This window comes from Anomaloglossus baeobatrachus, chromosome 5 (genome assembly GCF_048569485.1).
Source record: "Anomaloglossus baeobatrachus isolate aAnoBae1 chromosome 5, aAnoBae1.hap1, whole genome shotgun sequence".
NCBI classification, from domain to species: domain Eukaryota; kingdom Metazoa; phylum Chordata; class Amphibia; order Anura; family Aromobatidae; genus Anomaloglossus; species Anomaloglossus baeobatrachus.
Window position 1 is genome coordinate 54689981 of NC_134357.1, and position 20574 is coordinate 54710554.

Sequence of the window (20574 nt, forward strand, 5' to 3'; positions counted from 1 at the left end):
GCCGCACCGGCTACTGACTGCTGCATTTAAAGGTCCCCTGTATATTACATAAGTGTCAGAAAACAACTCTCTCCCCCGACTCCCCCAGACACATGAACGCTCGGGGCGGCCAAATGCTCAGTGTGAGAGGGGAGTAAAGGCCGCTTTACACGCTGCGATATCGTGACCGATATCACCAGTGTGGGTACCCGCCCCCATCGGTTGTGTGACATGGGCAAATCGCTGCCCGTGCCGCACAACATCGCCCAGACCCGTCACACTACTTACCTGCCTAGCGACGTCGCTGTGACCGGCGAACCGCCTCCTTTCTATGGGGTCGGTTCGTTATGCGTCACAGCTGCGTCACTGAACCGCCGCCCAATAGAAGCGGAGGGGCGGAAATGAGCGGGACGTAACATCCCGCCCACCTTCTTCCTTCCGCATTGCGGCCGGGAGGCAGGTAAGGAGAGGTTCCTCGTTCCTGCGGTGTCACACGGAGCGATGTGTGCTGCCGCAGGAACGAGGAACAACATCGTTACTGCTGCAGCAACGATATTCGAGAATGGACCCCCATGTCACCGATGAGCAACTTTGCACGTTTTTGCAACGATGCAAAATCGCTCAAAGGTGTCACACGCAACGACACCGCTAATGCGACCGAATGTGCGTCACAAATTCTGTGACCCCCCAACGAAATCGCTTGAGCGATGTTGCAGCGTGTAAAGCGGCCTTTAGTCAAGGTAAGACTTATCTGGTGGCATCTCATCTGTCTGAAGTGTCTCTTACTACATGGTGACCAGATCTTACCAAAATCTGCAGCTTTGGATGACTTCTCTCACTTGTATGGGGACCTTTAAGGGGAACCTGTCACCAGATTTTTGCCCTATAAGCTGCGGCCACCACCAGTGGGCTCTTATATACAGGATTCTAACATACTGTATATAAGAGCCCAGGCCGCTGTGTAGAACGTAAAAAACACTTTTAATACTCACCTAAAAGGTTGCTGCGGTGGAGTTGGGTCATATGGGTGTCTCCTTTCTCCGGTACCAGCGCCTCCACTTTCGGCCATCTTCATCCTCCTTCTTAAGCCGGGGTGCATGACGCATCCTACATCATCCATGCTCGCCGGCATAGAGGTCCTGCGCAGGTGCGCTTTGATCTTCCCTGAGCAGGGCAGATCAAAGTATTAAAAAATTGCGCAAACCAACATTGAAGCAAATATATACATTTTATTAACAAAAATTCATTAGTACATATATGGTTGCAAGATAACAGCTAGAGAGTGGGAACAGAGGGCGACTGCTGCACAAGGAGTAAAAAAGTTTTTTTCCACCAAAAAACCAATGAAGTGGAGAAATGGGACCATATAATAAGAGGAATCACGCAACATACAAAGTGGATACAAAGAGTAAAGGCCGGGGCTCCTCCTAAGCGGAATCAACAGACATGGAGGATATACATATTAACCCCATCATGGCAAAAATAAGCCACAATTGACCACTTAAGGTTACACGAACGGACCCATGAAAAAGTTGTTATACCAACATTAAGTGGATTGTGGAAATGATATTACCTAGGCAGAAGAACACCCAGTCTGGAAACCTCCTACGTACGTTTCGACCGGTAGTCTTTTTCCAGGGAGAGAAGTAATGTGAACCTGTTGGTTCGCCGCTCTTAAATATTATGCACTGTTTGCTGATAGGACCTGCGATCATGTGATCACAACTCCGACGTCACTTAAAGGATTGCTTGGTAAAAAGTTATTATACACCCAATAACCAGAAGCTCATTGCCATTAGCAATACTCCACAAATATGGGGTTGCAAGAAGTGTGGTACGTGTGTGGCCTGTCCTAATATTGAAAATTCTAAAACCTTTTTGTCATCTCAAGGGAGGGAATTTATGATTACACAGACCATCACGTGTACAACCAAATTGGTTATTTACCATGCCACTTGTCCCTGTTTAAAGATTTATGTGGGATTAACTACGCGAGCCCTCAAAATTAGAGCCAGAGAACACGTTCGCAACATCATGGCAGCTGTGAATGAAGATAATGTCGACTTGTTGAAAACTCTCCCAAAACATTTTAAGTTATACCACTCCTGTGATCCAACTGGTCTCCGCATCAAAGGGATTGATTATATACATACGGATCTTCGGGGGGGGTAACTTGAGTCAAGCACTGGCACAAAGGGAAGCGAAATGGATCTGGACTTTGGGAACCCTGCAACCTGCTGGATTGAATGAAAATTTGAGTTTCTCATCCTTTCTCTGATCATTATTTTGGTTTTTAAATTCTTGGTTTTAATGTGCTTTTATTGTTGTGGTTAATTTTTTTCTCTTTATTTATTTTTTTAGTTTTATATCAATATGTACATTAAGCCAGGATGGACTGTTGTTGGTGTGTGCACCGTTTTTTCGTACACGTCCCTGCTGATGGATCATCATTGGTGCAAGGAATAAAATACAAGTCAAGATGGAACATTTTGTGGAGATTCAGTCCACTTTATGAATGCATTATTGTTTATTATTTATTTATGGACATGGATATTTAATAAATTGGATATTAATATTTAATTTTATTGTGGGTATATACATAATCTTGCTATAAAGTTTTAATATGGGTATGATTTATATGGGTTGGTGTTTTTTCACTAATGTTTTCTTTCCTCACATTTTTTCACAGTTTTACTCATTTTTATATATGTCCGGTTGTGGACTAGTACTTATATCGCATCTTTGCACATTTTTTACAATCTTTATATATATTTTATGATACACGGTACATCATGTTTCTGCATGACCTGTTTTTTAACCGTGTCGCACATTTATCACTGCATTATATATGTCAACAATACACTTGCACATTCATCACTGCATTATATATGTTAATAACACATGTGCATTTGGGGTTTTCATTCAATTTCTATTTATTGAGCACTATTGCACTTTATGGCATGGTATTATATATATTTTTATATTTTTATATTGTTAGTGTTGTTGTTATTTATATATGTATCCGTTGTACCTCATGTCTATATATTTAATATTCATATGCACCCTGAACTTTGTTCTGAATCATGGCATTCCATCTGTTATTTAAACGCATGCTAATGTTTTACTTCTATATGGTATTGTTGACGCCACTCGTGCGCATGCGCGCTGCGGCTCCCCTCGTCTCCGCGGCAACAGGCGTCTTTACTGGGTTGGTGACGTACCTGGGTGGGCGTCACTGCTTCCTGGTGACGCCTGTTCCTGTGATGACGACGGCAGCATCAGCGTTGCTATGCGCCGCCAGGAAGTGACGTCGGAGTTGTGATCACATGATCGCAGGTCCTATCAGCAAACAGTGCATAATATTTAAGAGCGGCGAACCAACAGGTTCACATTACTTCTCTCCCTGGAAAAAGACTACCGGTCGAAACGTACGTAGGAGGTTTCCAGACTGGGTGTTCTTCTGCCTAGGTAATATCATTTCCACAATCCACTTAATGTTGGTATAACAACTTTTTCATGGGTCCGTTCGTGTAACCTTAAGTGGTCAATTGTGGCTTATTTTTGCCATGATGGGGTTAATATTTATATCCTCCATGTCTGTTGATTCCGCTTAGGAGGAGCCCCGGCCTTTACTCTTTGTATCCACTTTGTATGTTGCGTGATTCCTCTTATTATATGGTCCCATTTCTCCACGTCATTGGTTTTTTGGTGGAAAAAAAACTTTTTTACTCCTTGTGCAGCAGTCGCCCTCTGTTCCCACTCTCTAGCTGTTATCTTGCAACCATATATGTACTAATGAATTTTTGTTAATAAAATGTATATATTTGCTTCAATGTTGGTTTGCGCAATTTTTTTATATGATTTATGATATTTTGCGCTGACAGATAGGTCTGAAGGTTGTTTGCACCTGTTTCTGACCTATGCTTCTAGCTAATTTGCTGATCAGATCAAAGTATTGTAGTGCGCCTGCGCGGGACCGGCGAGTGTGTATGACGTAGGACACATCATGCACCCCGGCTTCAGAAGGAGGACAAAGATGGCCGAAAGAGGAGGCACCGGAGAACGGAGACGCCCATCTGGCCAGTCTGCATCGCAGCGACAGTTTTAGGTGACTATTATAAAGTGATTTTTACATTCTACATGTTAGAATGCTGTATATAAGATATTTGATAGTGCCTTCTTCCTGTGTGATGCCTGATTGATGTTATTACAGCATAGTCTGTGACCAGGGATTATCTGCTCTCCCTGCTGGTGCACACTATGGGATTCTGCATCTGGACACTCAGTGTTCACTTTTGTCTATTTTGGGCCTCCTGAAGAACCGTATAACGGGGAAACGCATCGAGGCGGGCATTTATTGGCTATAATCCCATAAAGAGGACTTCATCCATACAGCAAGTGGACTACCAATAGTGGAGATATCCACAGAGACATTGAATATTGGATTGCAGCGGTTTGCCTAGTGTATAGACGATATATGTAAAGGATTTTCTATAACATATGAAGCTAAGTATTGCTTAAGGCCGCTTTACACGCTACGATTTATCGTGCGATCCCACCCGCCCCCATCGTTTGTGCGTCACGGGCAATTTGTTGCCCGTGGCGCACAAAGTCGTTTACCCCTGTCACACGTACTTACCTCCCGAACGACCTCGCTGTGGGCGGTGAACATCCTCTTCCTGAAGGGAGAGGGACGTTTGGCATCACAGCGACGTCACACAGCGGCCGCCCAATAGAAGCGGAGGGGCGGAGATGAGCGGGACGTAACATCCCGCCCACCTCCTTCCTCATTGCCGACGGGACGCAGGTAAGCTGTGATCGTCGTTCCTGGGGTGTCACACGGAGCGATGTGTGCTGCCTCAGGAACAATGAACAACCTGTATCCAGGAATTTGACCGATATTTTGAAACTGAGCGACGTGTCAACGAGTAACGATAAGGTATTTTTGCTCATTCACAGTCGCTCGTAGCTGTCATACGCTACGATATCACTAATGATGCCGGATGTGCGTCACTAACGACGTGACCCCGACGACATATCTTTAGATATATCGTAGCGTGTAACGCCGCCTTTATGGAGGATCTCCTTATTAATAATGTATACACTTTTATGTCCTTTTGTGAACATTGCCGATATGGTGTAAATCCGGTTTTCTGTTCAACCCTGCCTTCTGTAATATATCTGGGACCACTGGATAACCAGTATATATACAGTTAGGTCCAGAAATATTTGGACAGTGACACAATTTTCGCGAGTTGGGCTCTGCATGCCACCACATTGGATTTGAAATGAAATCTCTACAACAGAATTCAAGTGCAGATTGTAACGTTTAATTTGAAGGTTTGAACAAAAATATCTGATAGAAATTGTAGGAATTGTACACATTTCTTTACAAACACTCCACATTTTAGGAGGTCAAAAGTAATTGGACAAATAAACCAAACCCAAACAAAATATTTTTATTTTCAATATTTTGTTGCAAATCCTTTGGAGGCAATCACTGCCTTAAGTCTGGAACCCATGGACATCACCAAACGCTGGGTTTCCTCCTTCTTAATGCTTTGCCAGGCCTTTACAGCCGCAGCCTTCAGGTCTTGCTTGTTTGTGGGTCTTTCCGTCTTAAGTCTGGATTTGAGCAAGTGAAATGCATGCTCAATTGGGTTAAGATCTGGTGATTGACTTGGCCATTGCAGAATGTTCCACTTTTTTGCACTCATGAACTCCTGGGTAGCTTTGGCTGTATGCTTGGGGTCATTGTCCATCTGTACTATGAAGCGCCGTCCGATCAACTTTGCGGCATTTGTCTGAATCTGGGCTGAAAGAATATCCCGGTACACTTCAGAATTCATCCGGCTACTCGTCTGCTGTTATGTCATCAATAAACACAAGTGACCCAGTGCCATTGAAAGCCATGCTTGCCCATTCCATCACGTTGCCTCCACCATGTTTTACAGAGGATGTGGTGTGCCTTGGATCATGTGCCGTTCCCTTTCTTCTCCAAACTTTTTTCTTCCCATCATTCTGGTACAGGTTGATCTTTGTCTCATCTGTCCATAGAATACTTTTCCAGAACTGAGCTGGCTTCATGAGGTGTTTTTCAGCAAATTTAACTCTGGCCTGTCTATTTTTGGAATTGATGAATGGTTTGCATCTAGATGTGAACCCTTTGTATTTACTTTCATGGAGTCTTCTCTTTACTGTTGACTTAGAGACAGATACACCTACTTCACTGAGAGTGTTCTGGACTTCAGTTGATGTTGTGAACAGGTTCTTCTTCACCAAAGAAAGTATGCGGCGATCATCCACCACTGTTGTCATCCGTGGACGCCCAGGCCTTTTTGAGTTCCCAAGCTCACCAGTCAATTCCTTTTTTCTCAGAATGTACCCGACTGTTGATTTTGCTACTCCAAGCATGTCTGCTATCTCTCTGATGGATTTTTTTCTTTTTTTTCAGCCTAAGGATGTTCTGCTTCACCTCAATTGAGAGTTCCTTAGACCGCATGTTGTCTGGTCACAGCAACAGCTTCCAAATGCAAAACCACACACCTGTAATCAACCCCAGACCTTTTAACTACTTCATTGATTACAGGTTAACGAGGGAGACGCCTTCAGAGTTAATTGCAGCCCTTAGAGTCCCTTGTTGAAAATAAAAATATTTTGTTTGGGTTTGGTTTATTTGTCCAATTACTTTTGACCTCCTAAAATGTGGAGTGTTTGTAAAGAAATGTGTACAATTCCTACAATTTCTATCAGATATTTTTGTTCAAACCTTCAAATTAAACGTTACAATCTGCACTTGAATTCTGTTGTCGAGATTTCATTTCAAATCCAATGTGGTGGCATGCAGAGCCCAACTCGCGAAAATTGTGTCGCTGTCCAAAGATTTCTGGACCTAACTGTATTATAAGCTTATAACTGTTTCTCTATACATGTTTTAGTGTGTTTTTTAATGATTTTTGATATAATAAAATTTTGTATGGGAAACTTTGTGAATTTATGCTGTATATAAGACACCGCTGGTGGTGGCCGCAGCTTATAGGTCCCAAATCTGGTGACAGGTTCCCTTTAAAACATCCTGTGAATAATCCATATATATCTGATTTAAGGTACCCTCTTTAAAGAATCTGCTAAATATAGAGAATAAATCTTGCAGCTCTGTAAATATAAATTGGTAATTAGAGGGGAGCATTTCTCCTAAATGTACCCATGTCTCGCAGCATGCTTTCCTCTTCTGTGAACGTCTCCAGCGGGGCAAACATGGCCCCTTCCTTGGGATCTGCAGCCAAAACATCGGCTTGAGAACATTTTAAGCGACAGTGCAGATTATGGGATGTAACCAAAGAGGAACGCAATCCTCTGCCCAGTACCTGAAACAGAAGAGCAACAATATCAGGAGGAAAGCAGGACCAATATAAAAGAGCAACAAAGCGCATAGGTTATCAATAAGTAACGTAGACCCCCTTCACCACGGACAGATCTATCGGCTCACCGGAACCCCCTGTTACTGAGAGACGCTTTCCGCCGTTATATTGAGAATTGCAGCGATTTCCCCCCAAAATTCTATAAAATGCAGCAATCGAGTACCGTAGTTGCAATATTTGCTAGATGCCAACTTTAAGGTTATATGGGCCCTTGGGGGTCGTCCTCACCTTCCATTTTTCCTCCGAGCCCTCTAAGAGGTAACACTTTTACTTTTTGGTTGATAAAGTTGTATCAGGGCTGGGTCTTTTTTTTTTTTTTGGGGGGGGGGGGGGGGGGGGACAGTACGAGCTGTCGTTTTTAGCATTACCATTTTGGGGTACATGCAGTGTTCTCATCTCCGTCTTTAAGAGAAGTGACCATAAAATAAAGCCATTTTTGTGTGTGTGTTTTTCAATATTCACCTTATGGGTTAAATATATTTTATTAGTTTATTAGGCGGTAATGGCAAATATTTTTCCTCTTATTCTGTTGATTTTATTTACATATTTTTTTTTTAACTTTAATTTACATTTTTTTTTTTTATTTACATTGTGAGTATAAAGGAGCGATTTTTAATTTTTTTTATTTCACATTTTCTTTATTATTCTCCCCTTTTGTTATGATGGCCGGCTATTGACGGAGCTGTACAGACACGTCACCAGCACCCAGAAATTAAGTTGAGCGGTGGGAGGGGGCGTGAGAGGCGGAAGGCAATTCCCCAATTCCATTCTATTAAATGCGTCTCAGGCTACGTTCCCACAATTGATTTTCGGTGAGTTTCTGACGCTGTGTATTCTTACAGTTCCAGTACAGTGGATGGGATTTATAGAAATCTCCGGCCACTGGGTTTCTTATTTATTCCACATAATCTGACCTGCGGTGCGAGTTTCAAATCTGCAGCATGGCAATGTCTCTTGTGGGTACGCTGAGGTTTATGTGCTGATATTTCCCATAGAAATGCCATTTGTGTGTGTGTCCGAGGGGAAAACACATAAAATAACGCACGTAATTCGCACATAAGTATATCAATAAAGTTTTGTCAAAGCCAAATACCAGGAACATTTCAGGAAAAAAGGTTACTTTGAAGATTCGTTTGGAGTTCAGATTAGTCAATTAATTTTCCAGAGGGTCCACATGAGAGACCGCGACTGGTGTGGAGGCCGAACCGATAGGCTGATATTTACGGTATTCTGCTCAATATTAATTAGAATTATTTATTAATATTAATTGTATTACTTAATATTGAGCAGAATTAATTATGTTGATATCCTCCTATTTGCAGTATATGCCCCCACACAGCCCCTCTATACAGTGTGAGCCTTATATACAGTATGAGCCCCCATATAACTCTATATTCAGTGAGCCCCCACATAGCCTCTTATATATAGTGTGAGCCTGAACATAGCCTCCTATATACACTGTGAGCCCCCACATAGCCTCCTATATACAGTGTCAGGCTCCACATAGCCTCCTATATAGTGTTAGCCTCCTACATACAGTGTGAGCCTCTACATAGCCCTATATAGTGTGAGCCTCCACAAAGCACCCTATATTCAGTGTGAGCCTCCACATAGCCCCCTATATACACTGTGAGCCCCCACATAGCCTCCTATATACAGTGTCAGCCTCCACATAGCCTCCTATATAGTGTTAGCCTCCTACATACAGTGTGAGCCTCTACATAGCCCTATATAGTGTGAGCCTCCACATAGCCCCCTATATACAGTGTGAGCCTCCACATAGCCCCCTATATACACTGTGAGCCCCCACATAGCCTCCTATTCAGTGTGATTCTTCACATAGCCCCCCTATATACAGTGTGAGCCGCCACAGTCTCCTATATACAGTGTGAGCCTCCACATAGCCTCCTTTACAGTGTGAACCTCCTATATACAGTGAGCGTCCACATAGCCACCTATATAGTGTGAGCCTCCACAAAGCCCCCTATATTCAGTGTGAGCCCCCATATAACCTCCTATATACAGTATGAGCCTCCACATAGCCCCTCTATATACAGTGTGAGCCCCCACATAGCCTCCTATATACAATGTGAGCCTCCACATAGCCTCCTATATACAGTGTGAGCCTCCACGTAGCCCCTCTATATACAGTGTGAGCCTCCACATAACCCCTCTATATACAGTGTTAGCCCCCACATAGCCTCCTATATACAATGTGAGCCTCCACATAGTCCCTCTATATACAGTGTGAGCCCCCACATAACCTCCTATACAGTGTGAGCCTCTATATAGCCTCCTATATAGTGTGAGCCTCCATATAGCCTCCTATATACAATGTGAGCCTCCACATAGCCTCCTATACAGTGTGAGCCCCCACATAGCCTCCTATACAGTGTGAGCCTCCATATAGCCTCCTATATACAGTGTGAGCCCCCACATAGCCTCCAATACAGTGTGAGCCTCCATATAGCCTCCTATATACAGTGTGAGCCCCCACATAGCCTCCAATACAGTGTGAGCCCCCACATAGCCTCCTATACAGTGTGAGCCTCCATATAGCCTCCTATATACAGTGTGAGCCCCCACATAGCCTCCTATACAGTGTGAGCCTCCATATAGCCTCCTATATACAGTGTGAGCCCCCACATAGCCTCCAATACAGTGTGAGCCTCCATATAGCCTCCTATATACAGTGTGAGCCCTCACATAGCCCCTCTATATAAAGTAATCTTGGCTTCCCGACCCCCAATACAATCTCGGCATTTCGGCCCCATCTTGGCGTCCTGGCCCCCGCTTCAATGCTGGTGTCCCGGCCACACACATTGCTGTGGTTCGGGTGTACAGATGCCATCACACACGCACACAATTTCCAATGCAACTTTTCCGCAAACCATTCACAAATTCACCATCAAAATCAGCTACAAAATCAGCTTTTGTTGGGAGCAGATTTGTGGCAAATTTCAGAGCAGATTTGATGGTAAAATATTTCTCGGGTGAATTTCCTCCAGATTTTATGTAGATATTTTCCAATGCAAAAACTAGACTATAATTAAAAAAAAAAAAAAGCTGAGGCTGGAGATTTACTAAAACTGGTGCAAAAAAAAAAAAAGGAGCTGTCACCCATAGCAACCGGATTGCTGTAATTAGGTTGCTATGGCAGCTGCTCCACTTTTTGCCCCCCCTCGATACACCTTGGTGACATACTGTTATGTGCAGTCAGTGGTGTCGGCGCTGACAGATGGAGACAGTCCTTGTCCTTCTCACCTGGGCGCTACGACACAGAACTCCAGCCATTTGTCCCTTCAAAAACACAGTTCGACTCTCGCGAGAACTGAACCGAACGCACAGCCAATAGCGCGGCAGATCTCGCGAGAAGTAATCGCGGAAGTAATGATGTGTTTTTGCGTTTCAAGCCTCACTCTGCATTACATATTTCTGCACACGTTTTATTTTAAAGAAATGAGAAATAACCATGAACGACATCTCGGTCTGTTACTGAGATCGTTATATCCGGACGTGTTATCTATTACGAGAAATTAAATGGTAATGAGAGGACCGGAAACTACAACTACCGGCATGCAACAGGGCAAACCGCGTCATGACAGGCGCACACGTGACCATGGAGGTGGACTCCGGTGTGCGCTTGCGTACATTGTCCTGCCTGGGCCCGGACAACAGAATTGGTCTGTAGGAAGGGGCAGTGATCCGCACCGGCAACCGAGTGTACGCTGGAGGCGGAATGTGGTGCCCGGTTGTAAGGAGGTAACGGTAAGAGGGTGTGTGCTACCTGCAGAGGGGGCGGGGCCGGGAGGTGTGACGTCAGAGCAGACGGTCCACAACAATAATACTGTGTTCTGTCTGCTCTGTGTAGTGTGTGATTACAACACTGTGTCTGTGCGTACTAATATGTGTGATCACAGCGGGGCTTATGTGGGAAGACATCACTACATAGTATTCTGTACAGAGTGATGACATCACTACATAGTATCCTGTAGAGTGATGACATCACTACATAGTATTCTGTACAGAGTGATGACATCACTACATAGTATCCTGTAGAGTGCTGACATCACTACATAGTATCCTGTAGAGTGCTGACATCACTACATAGTATCCTGTAGAGTGATGACATCACTACATAGTATTCTGTACACAGTGATGACATCACTACATAATATTCTGTACACAGTGATGACATCACTACCTAATACTCTGAACAGAGTGATGACATCACTACCTAATACTCTGTACAGAGTGATGACATCACTACCTAATACTCTGTACAGAGTGATGACATCACTACCTAATACTCTGTACAGAGTGATGACATCACTACCTAATACTCTGTACAGAGTGATGACATCACTACCTAATATTCTGTACAGAGTGATGACATCACTACCTAATATTCTGTACAGAGTGATGACATCACTACCTAATATTCTGTACAGAGTGATGACATCACTACCTAATACTCTGTACAGAGAGATGACATCACTACCTAATACTCTGTACAGAGCGATGACATCACTACCTAATACTCTGTACAGAGCGATGACATCACTACCTAATACTCTGTACAGAGCGATGACATCACTACCTAATACTCTGTACAGAGTGATGACATCACTACCTAATACTCTGTACAGAGTGATGACATCACTACCTAATACTCTGTACAGAGAGATGACATCACTACCTAATACTCTGTACAGAGCGATGACATCACTACCTAATACTCTGTACAGAGCGATGACATCACTACCTAATACTCTGTACAGAGCGATGACATCACTACCTAATACTCTGTACAGAGTGATGACATCACTACCTAATACTCTGTACAGAGTGATGACATCACTACCTAATACTCTGTACAGAGTGATGACATCACTACCTAATACTCTGTACAGAGTGATGACATCACTACCTAATACTCTGTACAGAGTGATGACATCACTACCTAATACTCTGTACAGAGTGATGACATCACTACCTAATACTCTGTACAGAGTGATGACATCACTACCTAATACTCTGTACAGAGTGATGACATCACTACATAATATTCTGTACAGAGTGATGACATCACTACCTAATACTCTGTACAGAGCGATGACATCACTGTATATTATTTTGTACAGTGTAATTACATCACTATACAATATTCTGTGCACTTGTGTGATGACATGTAATATTCTGTACATGGGTATGATGACATCCCCATACAATATCCTGTATAGATGTGTGATGTGATGACTTCAGTGTATAATGTTCTGGAGCACTGAGTGCTGCTTATAGGGCACCATGATATATGAAGGCAGAGCTATGACTGTTGTACAGTGACTCTGGGGTTTATCATGTATCAGCCGCTGGTTTTGCTGTAATGGCCCCACAGTTGTTAGCACAGACCCCGGCCGCTGGATCTGAGCTCGCTGAGCACACTGCGCCCTGTGTCCGTGCCCGTGGGTGGTACAGCAGGCACACTGCAGGCCTTGTGTAAGGAGGCATAAAGGAGCAGTGTCCTGCCGGCCCCACTGAGCATCTCCTCTTCCCCAGTTCCGTCTGTGCCTGTCCGGCTGATGCTTTGGGTTTCATCATGGGCTGGGCCTGATGCTGTGTGCGACATGTGATGATTCCTGTCACTTGTAGCCGAATTCTGACACTTCTGGCCTCCACGGAGGTCGCCTTCAAAACCTCTCAGCCTTGTTTGTACAATCACTTAGTCCCCGATTCATCACTTGCGGTTTTTTAATTTTTTTATTAAGTTTTCTGTCCTGTCTGTCACCAAATTCATCAAAGTTCTGTATGGTGGTTGATGCGTTTGGGCGCAGTTTTAATTCCAGTGTCCAAAATGTATTTAATTTTTTTAATATTTTTTTTTGTAATACATTTTGGACACTGGAATAAAAACGTAGTGACATTTTCTAAAAGTATCAAATGACTTTTAGCCAAAAACTTACTATTGAGAAAACCCTTAAATGAAAAAGATGGATAAAAACCGAACGTATAACATCACAAAAGCCACAAAAAATAAAAAAATATCGAGTTTTTTAAGCAATCCTTACGCCACCAAAGTCAATGAGAATCCTGAAGTGCTGTGCACATGTTGCTTTTTTCCCCCTTGCACATTTGGTGCAGACAATAATCTTAGGCCCCTTTAACAACCTGTCGAATTGTTAAAAAAACGGATATAGCGCCGGATCCGTTTTTTCCTCATTGACTTGTATTAGCAATGGATTGCGATGAATGGCCTCACGTTTCATCCGACGGATCCGTCGAAAAATGTGTATCCGTCGAAAGGAGACGACGTCCATAGTAATGTTTTTTGTGTGTGTCGAAAAAAGACAGTGACGGATCTGTCCCCGTCGGTCGTTTGGTGGAATGGAAGCCTATGAGCACAGGATCCGACAAATGACGGAATGCGGCAACGGATGCGTTTTTTTAACCGAGGAGGCTCAGATGGGGTGTAAATTCACTGCTGGTCACAAAACAAATTCTCTTTCTCTCTACAGGGGTCTAATCTGCAGCATGCCAATTCTTTCTGTGTTTTTGCATAATTTCTCAACCCCAGAATGCATAGAAAACGCATCCAAAAATCGTTGCAAACACACGCTTTTTTTTTCTATGAAAAGATGCAGAATTGGTGAAGAATTTCTGCACCAAATACTCCGTGTGCTCACAAAGCCTAAGGCTATGTGCCCACGTGACAACGTACCCACGGATATTTCCACAGGTTTCCCACAGCTGTTGCCCGGAATCCGTAGCTATCCATTGATGCGGGTTCCTAGCATCTTTGTTGCGGTAAACCTGCGGGACAAGAGCGGAAATACCTGCAGAATTCCCGCCCTTTATCTCCATAGTGGAGGAGCGGGAATTCCGCAGATATTTCCGCATGAATAATTGACATGCAGTTACGTGCGGCTGCGGGACATCCGCAGCATATTCCGCAGCTGCACATACCACACCTTTGATATAGCACTCCCCAAATCCCATAGGATAACATGGGGAGTGTCTGTACTTGCTTAAACCTGCGGATATATCTGGAAAATCCAGATAAATCTGCAAGTTTTCTGTGGCAAAATCCGCGGGTACAGAGTCCCGTGGGCACATGGCCTTAGGGTGTGCGCACTCAGGAGGGGTTTTGGAGCAGGTCTGGTAAAGAGTTAAAAAAAAAAAGTTGGCTGACAAATCACTAATACAAAGCTTAAAAGATTTTTTTCTTTTTCATTTCCGTTGTGAAACCTCTGTGCTGTTCATAAATTCAATATTTAGAGCATTTTCTTTTCTGTATCAGGTTTTGGTTGGGGAAAAAAAAGTCAATGATATTTGTTTGAAGTGGCGCCTAATGGAAAACGGGACAAACTAGGCCGTGTCCAATCTAAGGCCGGTGTCACACTTGTGAGTGACTCTCATCACATCACTCGGCGCGGCCACGCGCTCTCCGGACAGGAGTGTCTCCGCTGCAATACATGCAACCGACCGCTCCTGTCCGGAGAGTGTGCGCCGTGCCAGGTGATGCGATGCGAGTCACACGTGTGTCACTTGCAAGTGTGACTCCGGCCTAAAGGCTAAAATAAAAATTAAAAAAAAAAAAAAAAATCAGGAAAAAAAAAACCTGATTACAACTAATTCAGGAAACGAGAAACTCCTCCAAAACCGTTACACAAAGGAGCGTTTTCTGAAGCCGCTTACCCTAAAAAAACTTGTTTTTTTACCACGTCTGTGTGCACAGTGCCGTGCTGCAAAAAAGAAATACTGCGAAATAAAGCGATGAATCAGGGCTGTGTAGTATTTCAGGAGCGTTAGTCACAGACACCGGATGGAACTTGCAATAATTCAATTTAAATCTATTAGTAAATAAATATCCGAAACATTCTGCCCGTATCCTGCGTGTATGAGATGTATATAACATTCTGCCCGTATCCTGCGTGTATGAGATGTATATAACATTCTGCCCGTATCCTGCGTGTATGAGATGTATATAACATTCTGCTCGTATCCTGCGTGTATGAGATGTATATAACATTCTGCTCGTATCCTGCGTGTATGAGATGTATATAGCATTCTGTCCGTATCCTGCGTGTATGAGATGTATATAACATTCTGCCCGTATCCTGCGTGTATGAGATGTATATAACATTCTGCCCGTATCCTGCGTGTATGAGATGTATATAACATTCTGCCCGTATCCTGCGTGTATGAGATGTATATAACATTCTGCCCGTATCCTGCGTGTATGAGATGTATATAGCATTCTGCCCGTATCCTGCGTGTATGAGATGTATATAGCATTCTGCCCGTATCCTGCGTGTATGAGATGTATATAGCATTCTGCCCGTATCCTGCGTGTATGAGATGTATATAGCATTCTGCCCGTATCCTGCGTGTATGAGATGTATATAACATTCTGCCCGTATCCTGCGTGTATGAGATGTATATAGCATTCTGCCCGTATCCTGCGTGTATGAGATGTATATAGCATTCTGCCCGTATCCTGCATGTATGAGATGTATATAGCATTCTGCCCGTATCCTGCGTGTATGAGATGTATATAGCATTCTGCCCGTATCCTGCATGTATGAGATGTATATAACATTCTGCCTGTATCCTGCGTGTATGAGATGTATATAACATTCTGCCCGTATCCTGCGTGTATGAGATGTATATAACATTCTGCCCGTATCCTGCGTGTATGAGATGTATATAACATTCTGCCCGTATCCTGCGTGTATGAGATGTATATAACATTCTGCTCGTATCCTGCGTGTATGAGATGTATATAACATTCTGCCCGTATCCTGCGTGTATGAGATGTATATAACATTCTGCCCGTATCCTGCGTGTATGAGATGTATATAACATTCTGCCCGTATCCTGCGTGTATGAGATGTATATAGCATTCTGCCCGTATCCTGCGTGTATGAGATGTATATAACATTCTGCCCGTATCCTGCGTGTATGAGATGTATATAGCATTCTGCCCGTATCCTGCGTGTATGAGATGTATATAACATTCTGCCCGTATCCTGCGTGTATGAGATGTATATAGCATTCTGCCCGTATCCTGCGTGTATGAGATGTATATAACATTCTGCCCGTATCCTGCGTGTATGAGATGTATATAACATTCTGCCCGTATCCTGCGTGTATGAGATGTATATAACATTCTGCCCGTATCCTGCGTGTATGAGATGTATATAACATTCTGCCCGTATCCTGCGTGTATGAGATGTATATAGCATTCTGCCCGTATCCTGCGTGTATGAGATGTATATAACATTCTGCCCGTATCCTGCGTGTATGAGATGTATATAGCATTCTGCCCGTATCCTGCGTGTATGAGATGTATATGACATTCTGCCCGTATCCTGCGTGTATGAGATGTATATAGCATTCTGCCCGTATCCTGCGTGTATGAGATGTATATAGCATTCTGCCCGTATCCTGCGTGTATGAGATGTATATAGCATTCTGCCCGTATCCTGCGTGTATGAGATGTATATAACATTCTGCCCGTATCCTGCGTGTATGAGATGTATATGACATTCTGCCCGTATCCTGCGTGTATGAGATGTATATAACATTCTGCCCGTATCCTGCGTGTATGAGATGTATATAGCATTCTGCCCGTATCCTGCGTGTATGAGATGTATATAGCATTCTGCCCGTATCCTGCGTGTATGAGATGTATATGACATTCTGCCCGTATCCTGCGTGTATGAGATGTATATCACATTCTGCCCGTATCCTGCGTGTATGAGATGTATATAATACACACCACACACAGTGACAGTGTCTGTGCTCAGTCTCTTCTCAGCAGAGGGCTTGTTCCATAAATATATACAGGAGACGCCTAGCGGCCACATTTATAATGCAGTGTATACATTAGCTTCATCCGCAGCGGCGATCACCCGTCCATTTACTCTCCTTTATTGGATTATCGGCACATACAGATCATAGACGTCCGACAAACGATGCAATGGGCATTTTGCTTCATTTGACACTTGTTCGGGCCTCACACTGCTTCCATATGGATAAATTGATGATCCGCAGAGATGACCCAGACCAGGTTAAGGCTACTTTCACACATCCGGTTTTTGCTCTGCGGCACAGAACGGCGCTCTGCAGAAAAAACGCAACCGTTTTTTTTTGCTGCCGGTTGCGGTTTTTTTTTGCATAGACTTACATTAGTGCCGTATTGTGCCGCATGGGCTTACGTTCGGTCCGTTTTTTTGCCGCATACGGCAGATTTAGCCGATGCCGCGGCCGGATGGAACTTTGCCTGCAAGGCTTTTTGCTCCGGCAAAAAAAAAAAACCGCATCCGGCCGCTGCGGCGCATTTTTCAATGTGGTTTATTCCACTGCGCATGCTCAGTAGCCTGCCGCAACCGGAAAAAAACGGACGGGCCACATGTAAAAACTTATGCAAAGGATGCGGTGTTTTCGCCGTATCCGTTGCATAGGTTTCACAGCCGGATTGAGCCGCACTGCAAAAACTGGATGTGTGAAAGTAGCCTAATCCGGTTTGAGCACTGCGGCTCAATCCGGCTGTGAAAACTATGCAACGGATGCGGCGAAAACACCGCATCCTTTGCATAAGTTTTTACATGCGGCCCGTCCGTTTTTTTCCGGTTGCGGCATGCTACTGAGCATGCGCAGTGGAAAAAACCGCATGCGGCGACCTGATGCGTTTTTTTCCGCATCGCGCCGCATCCGGCCTCCATAGGTATGCATTGAAAAATGCGCCGCAGCGGCACGATGCAGTGTTTTTTGCCGGAGCAAAAAACGTTGCAGGGAACGTTCGATCCGGCCGCGGCATCGGCTAAATCTGCCGCATGCGGCAAAAACCGGACCGAACGCAAGCCCCTGCGGCACAATACGGCACTAATGTAAGTCTATGCAAAAAAACCCGCAACCGGCGTTACAAAAGCCGGTTGCGGTTTTTCTGCAGAACGCCGTATTGTGCCGCAGAGCAAAAATCCGGATGTGTGAAAGTAGCCTAAGGCTAAGTTCACATTTCCGTTGATTTGTATCAGTCACATGCGTCGCTTGACGCATGTGACTGATGCGCTGTTCAACGCTGTACAACGGATGACAAAGAACAGAATTCTTTGTCGGATTCCGTTGTGTGCGGGGGGCGGAGTTCGGGGGGGAGGGGAGGAGCCGAGCGGGGCCGTGGCACTGAGGACGTCAGTGCCGCAGTGACTGCAGGACAGGTGAGTGTGTGTGTGTGTGTGAGTGTGTGAGTGTGTGTGTGTATACACATGCTGAATGCGGGAGGGGGCGGAGCCGAGCGGGGGGCGGGGCCAGGCGCTGAGGATGTCAGTGGAAGTGCTGCGGTCTGCATGGCTGGGGACAGGTGAGTGTATCTGTGAGTGAGTGAGTGTGTGTATGTGCATGTATGTATGTATGTGTGTGCACATGCAAAGTGCGGGAGGGGGCGGAGCCGAGCGGGGGGCGGGGCCAGGCGCTGAGGATGTCAGTGGAAGTGCTGCGGTCTGCATGGCTGGGGACAGGTGAGTGTATCTGTGAGTGAGTGAGTGTGTGTATGTGCATGTATGTATGTATGTGTGTGCACATGCAAAGTGCGGGAGGGGGCGGAGCCGAGCGGGGGGCGGGGCCAGGCGCTGAGGATGTCAGTGGAAGTGCTGCGGTCTGCATGGCTGGGGACAGGTGAGTGTATGTGTGAGTGAGTGTGTGTATGTGCATGTATGTATGTATGTATGTGCATGTATGTATGTATGTGTGTGCACATGCAAAGTGCGGGAGGGGGCGGAGCCGAGCAGGGGGCGGGGCCAGACGAGGGTGTCAGTGGCAGTGCTTGTCTGCATGGCTGGGGACAGGTGTGTGTGTGTGTGTACATACATGTGCGGAGTGCGGGAGGGGGCGGGGCCGAGCGGGAAGTGTCGGCCTCCCTGCACACGTAACCAGCCTAAATATCGGGTAACAGCAAAGCACCCGATGTTTACCTTGGTTACCCGATATTTACCTTGGTTACGGGCCTACACCGCTTAGCGCTGGCTCCTTGCACCGTAACCAGGGTAAATATCGGGTAACCAACCAAAGCTGGTGACGTGTGCAGGGAGCCAGAGAGCATGCGCAGCGAAATCCGACGGATCTCGCTGCTCAAAAAACGTTACATGCTGCGTTCCTCCCGCCCGGCGGTCAGTCGTTCCACGACTGATCAGTCGGGCGGAGGGTGCAACGCAGCATCATCAGTCACAATCCGCTGCTCATACAAGTCTATGGGAGCAGCGGAATCCGCTAAACGGATTCCGCTGTTTACAAGAGCAGCGGATTGTGACTGATACATTTTAGCGGAAATGTGAACTTAGCCTTAGGCTACTTTCACACATCAGTTTTCTGTATTCAGGCACAGTCCTTTTTTTTGCCGTATCCAACGTTTCCGTTTTTGTTGTGCAAACCGGAGCCAACCGGACCCACCGGATCCGTTTTTTTGCGGATCCGTTTAAGACGGATCCGTTAAAAAACGGATCCGGTGGGTCCGGTTTGCATCCGTTTTGCATCCGTTATGTCCGTTTTTTGACGGATCCGTTTTTTAAACACTAAACAAACAATTAACGAGTTCCGTATTCTGATTGGCTATTGGGAACATATAGTATATATACAGTATTTTGAAGCATATATGACAGAATGAAGACAGAGACAAGCAGAAACCATGGATGCTATTCTTGCAAATTACACAAAGATCACTGCAGATTTTATATTTGAGGCAAATCGCTTGGCTATCATCGTCAGAGAAAAGGAGCGACAGCGACTGAGGCGTCAGCGACATCGACGCTTTTGGATCCATCCCCTGACTGCCCAGAGACTGACACGTGGGGTGTTTTCAACCCTATACCTGGAGCTCCGTGGAAACCATGAAAAATTCACAAGCTATGTCCGGATGGCAGTGAATAATTTTGACGTCCTCCTTGGCCTTGTTGCGGACAACATCCGTAAAACGGACACCTACAGCCGGTTCTCTATAACACCCGAGGAGCGTTTGCTGGTTACGCTTAGGTAAGTTTTTTTTTTTTTAAATTGTATCCTCCTGTAAATTGACTTTTAACTGTAATGTGTTTGCTATTATTTTTTTATAATTATTGTCTTTCCTTTACAGATTCCTTGCAACTGGAGAGTCGCTTTCATCCCTCCACTACCAGTTTCG

At 44.8% G+C, this 20574-nt stretch overlaps 2 protein-coding genes across 4 annotated transcripts in view; one reads left to right on the forward strand and one right to left on the reverse strand.

Annotated features, from left to right (window-relative positions):
• Nucleotides 1-10736, reverse strand: part of ACADSB (acyl-CoA dehydrogenase short/branched chain) — a 105265-nt gene extending 94529 nt beyond the window's left edge. Inside the window, exons 1-2 of the mRNA XM_075348512.1 lie at nt 10665-10736; nt 7184-7346 (exon numbers count right to left, since the gene is read on the reverse strand). Coding sequence (XP_075204627.1) covers nt 7184-7346; nt 10665-10694 — 193 coding nt within the window. The 5' untranslated portion in view covers nt 10695-10736. The remainder of the gene's footprint in view (nt 1-7183; nt 7347-10664) is intronic.
• A 269-nt stretch (nt 10737-11005) lies between these two features.
• Nucleotides 11006-20574, forward strand: part of IKZF5 (IKAROS family zinc finger 5) — a 29835-nt gene continuing 20266 nt past the window's right edge. For 2 of the 3 annotated variants that reach the window (XM_075348513.1, XM_075348516.1), the window contains exon 1: nt 11006-11168. The gene's annotated coding sequence lies outside the window, so the exon portion shown is untranslated. The remainder of the gene's footprint in view (nt 11169-20574) is intronic. The other variant, XM_075348514.1, reaches the window with a different exon arrangement.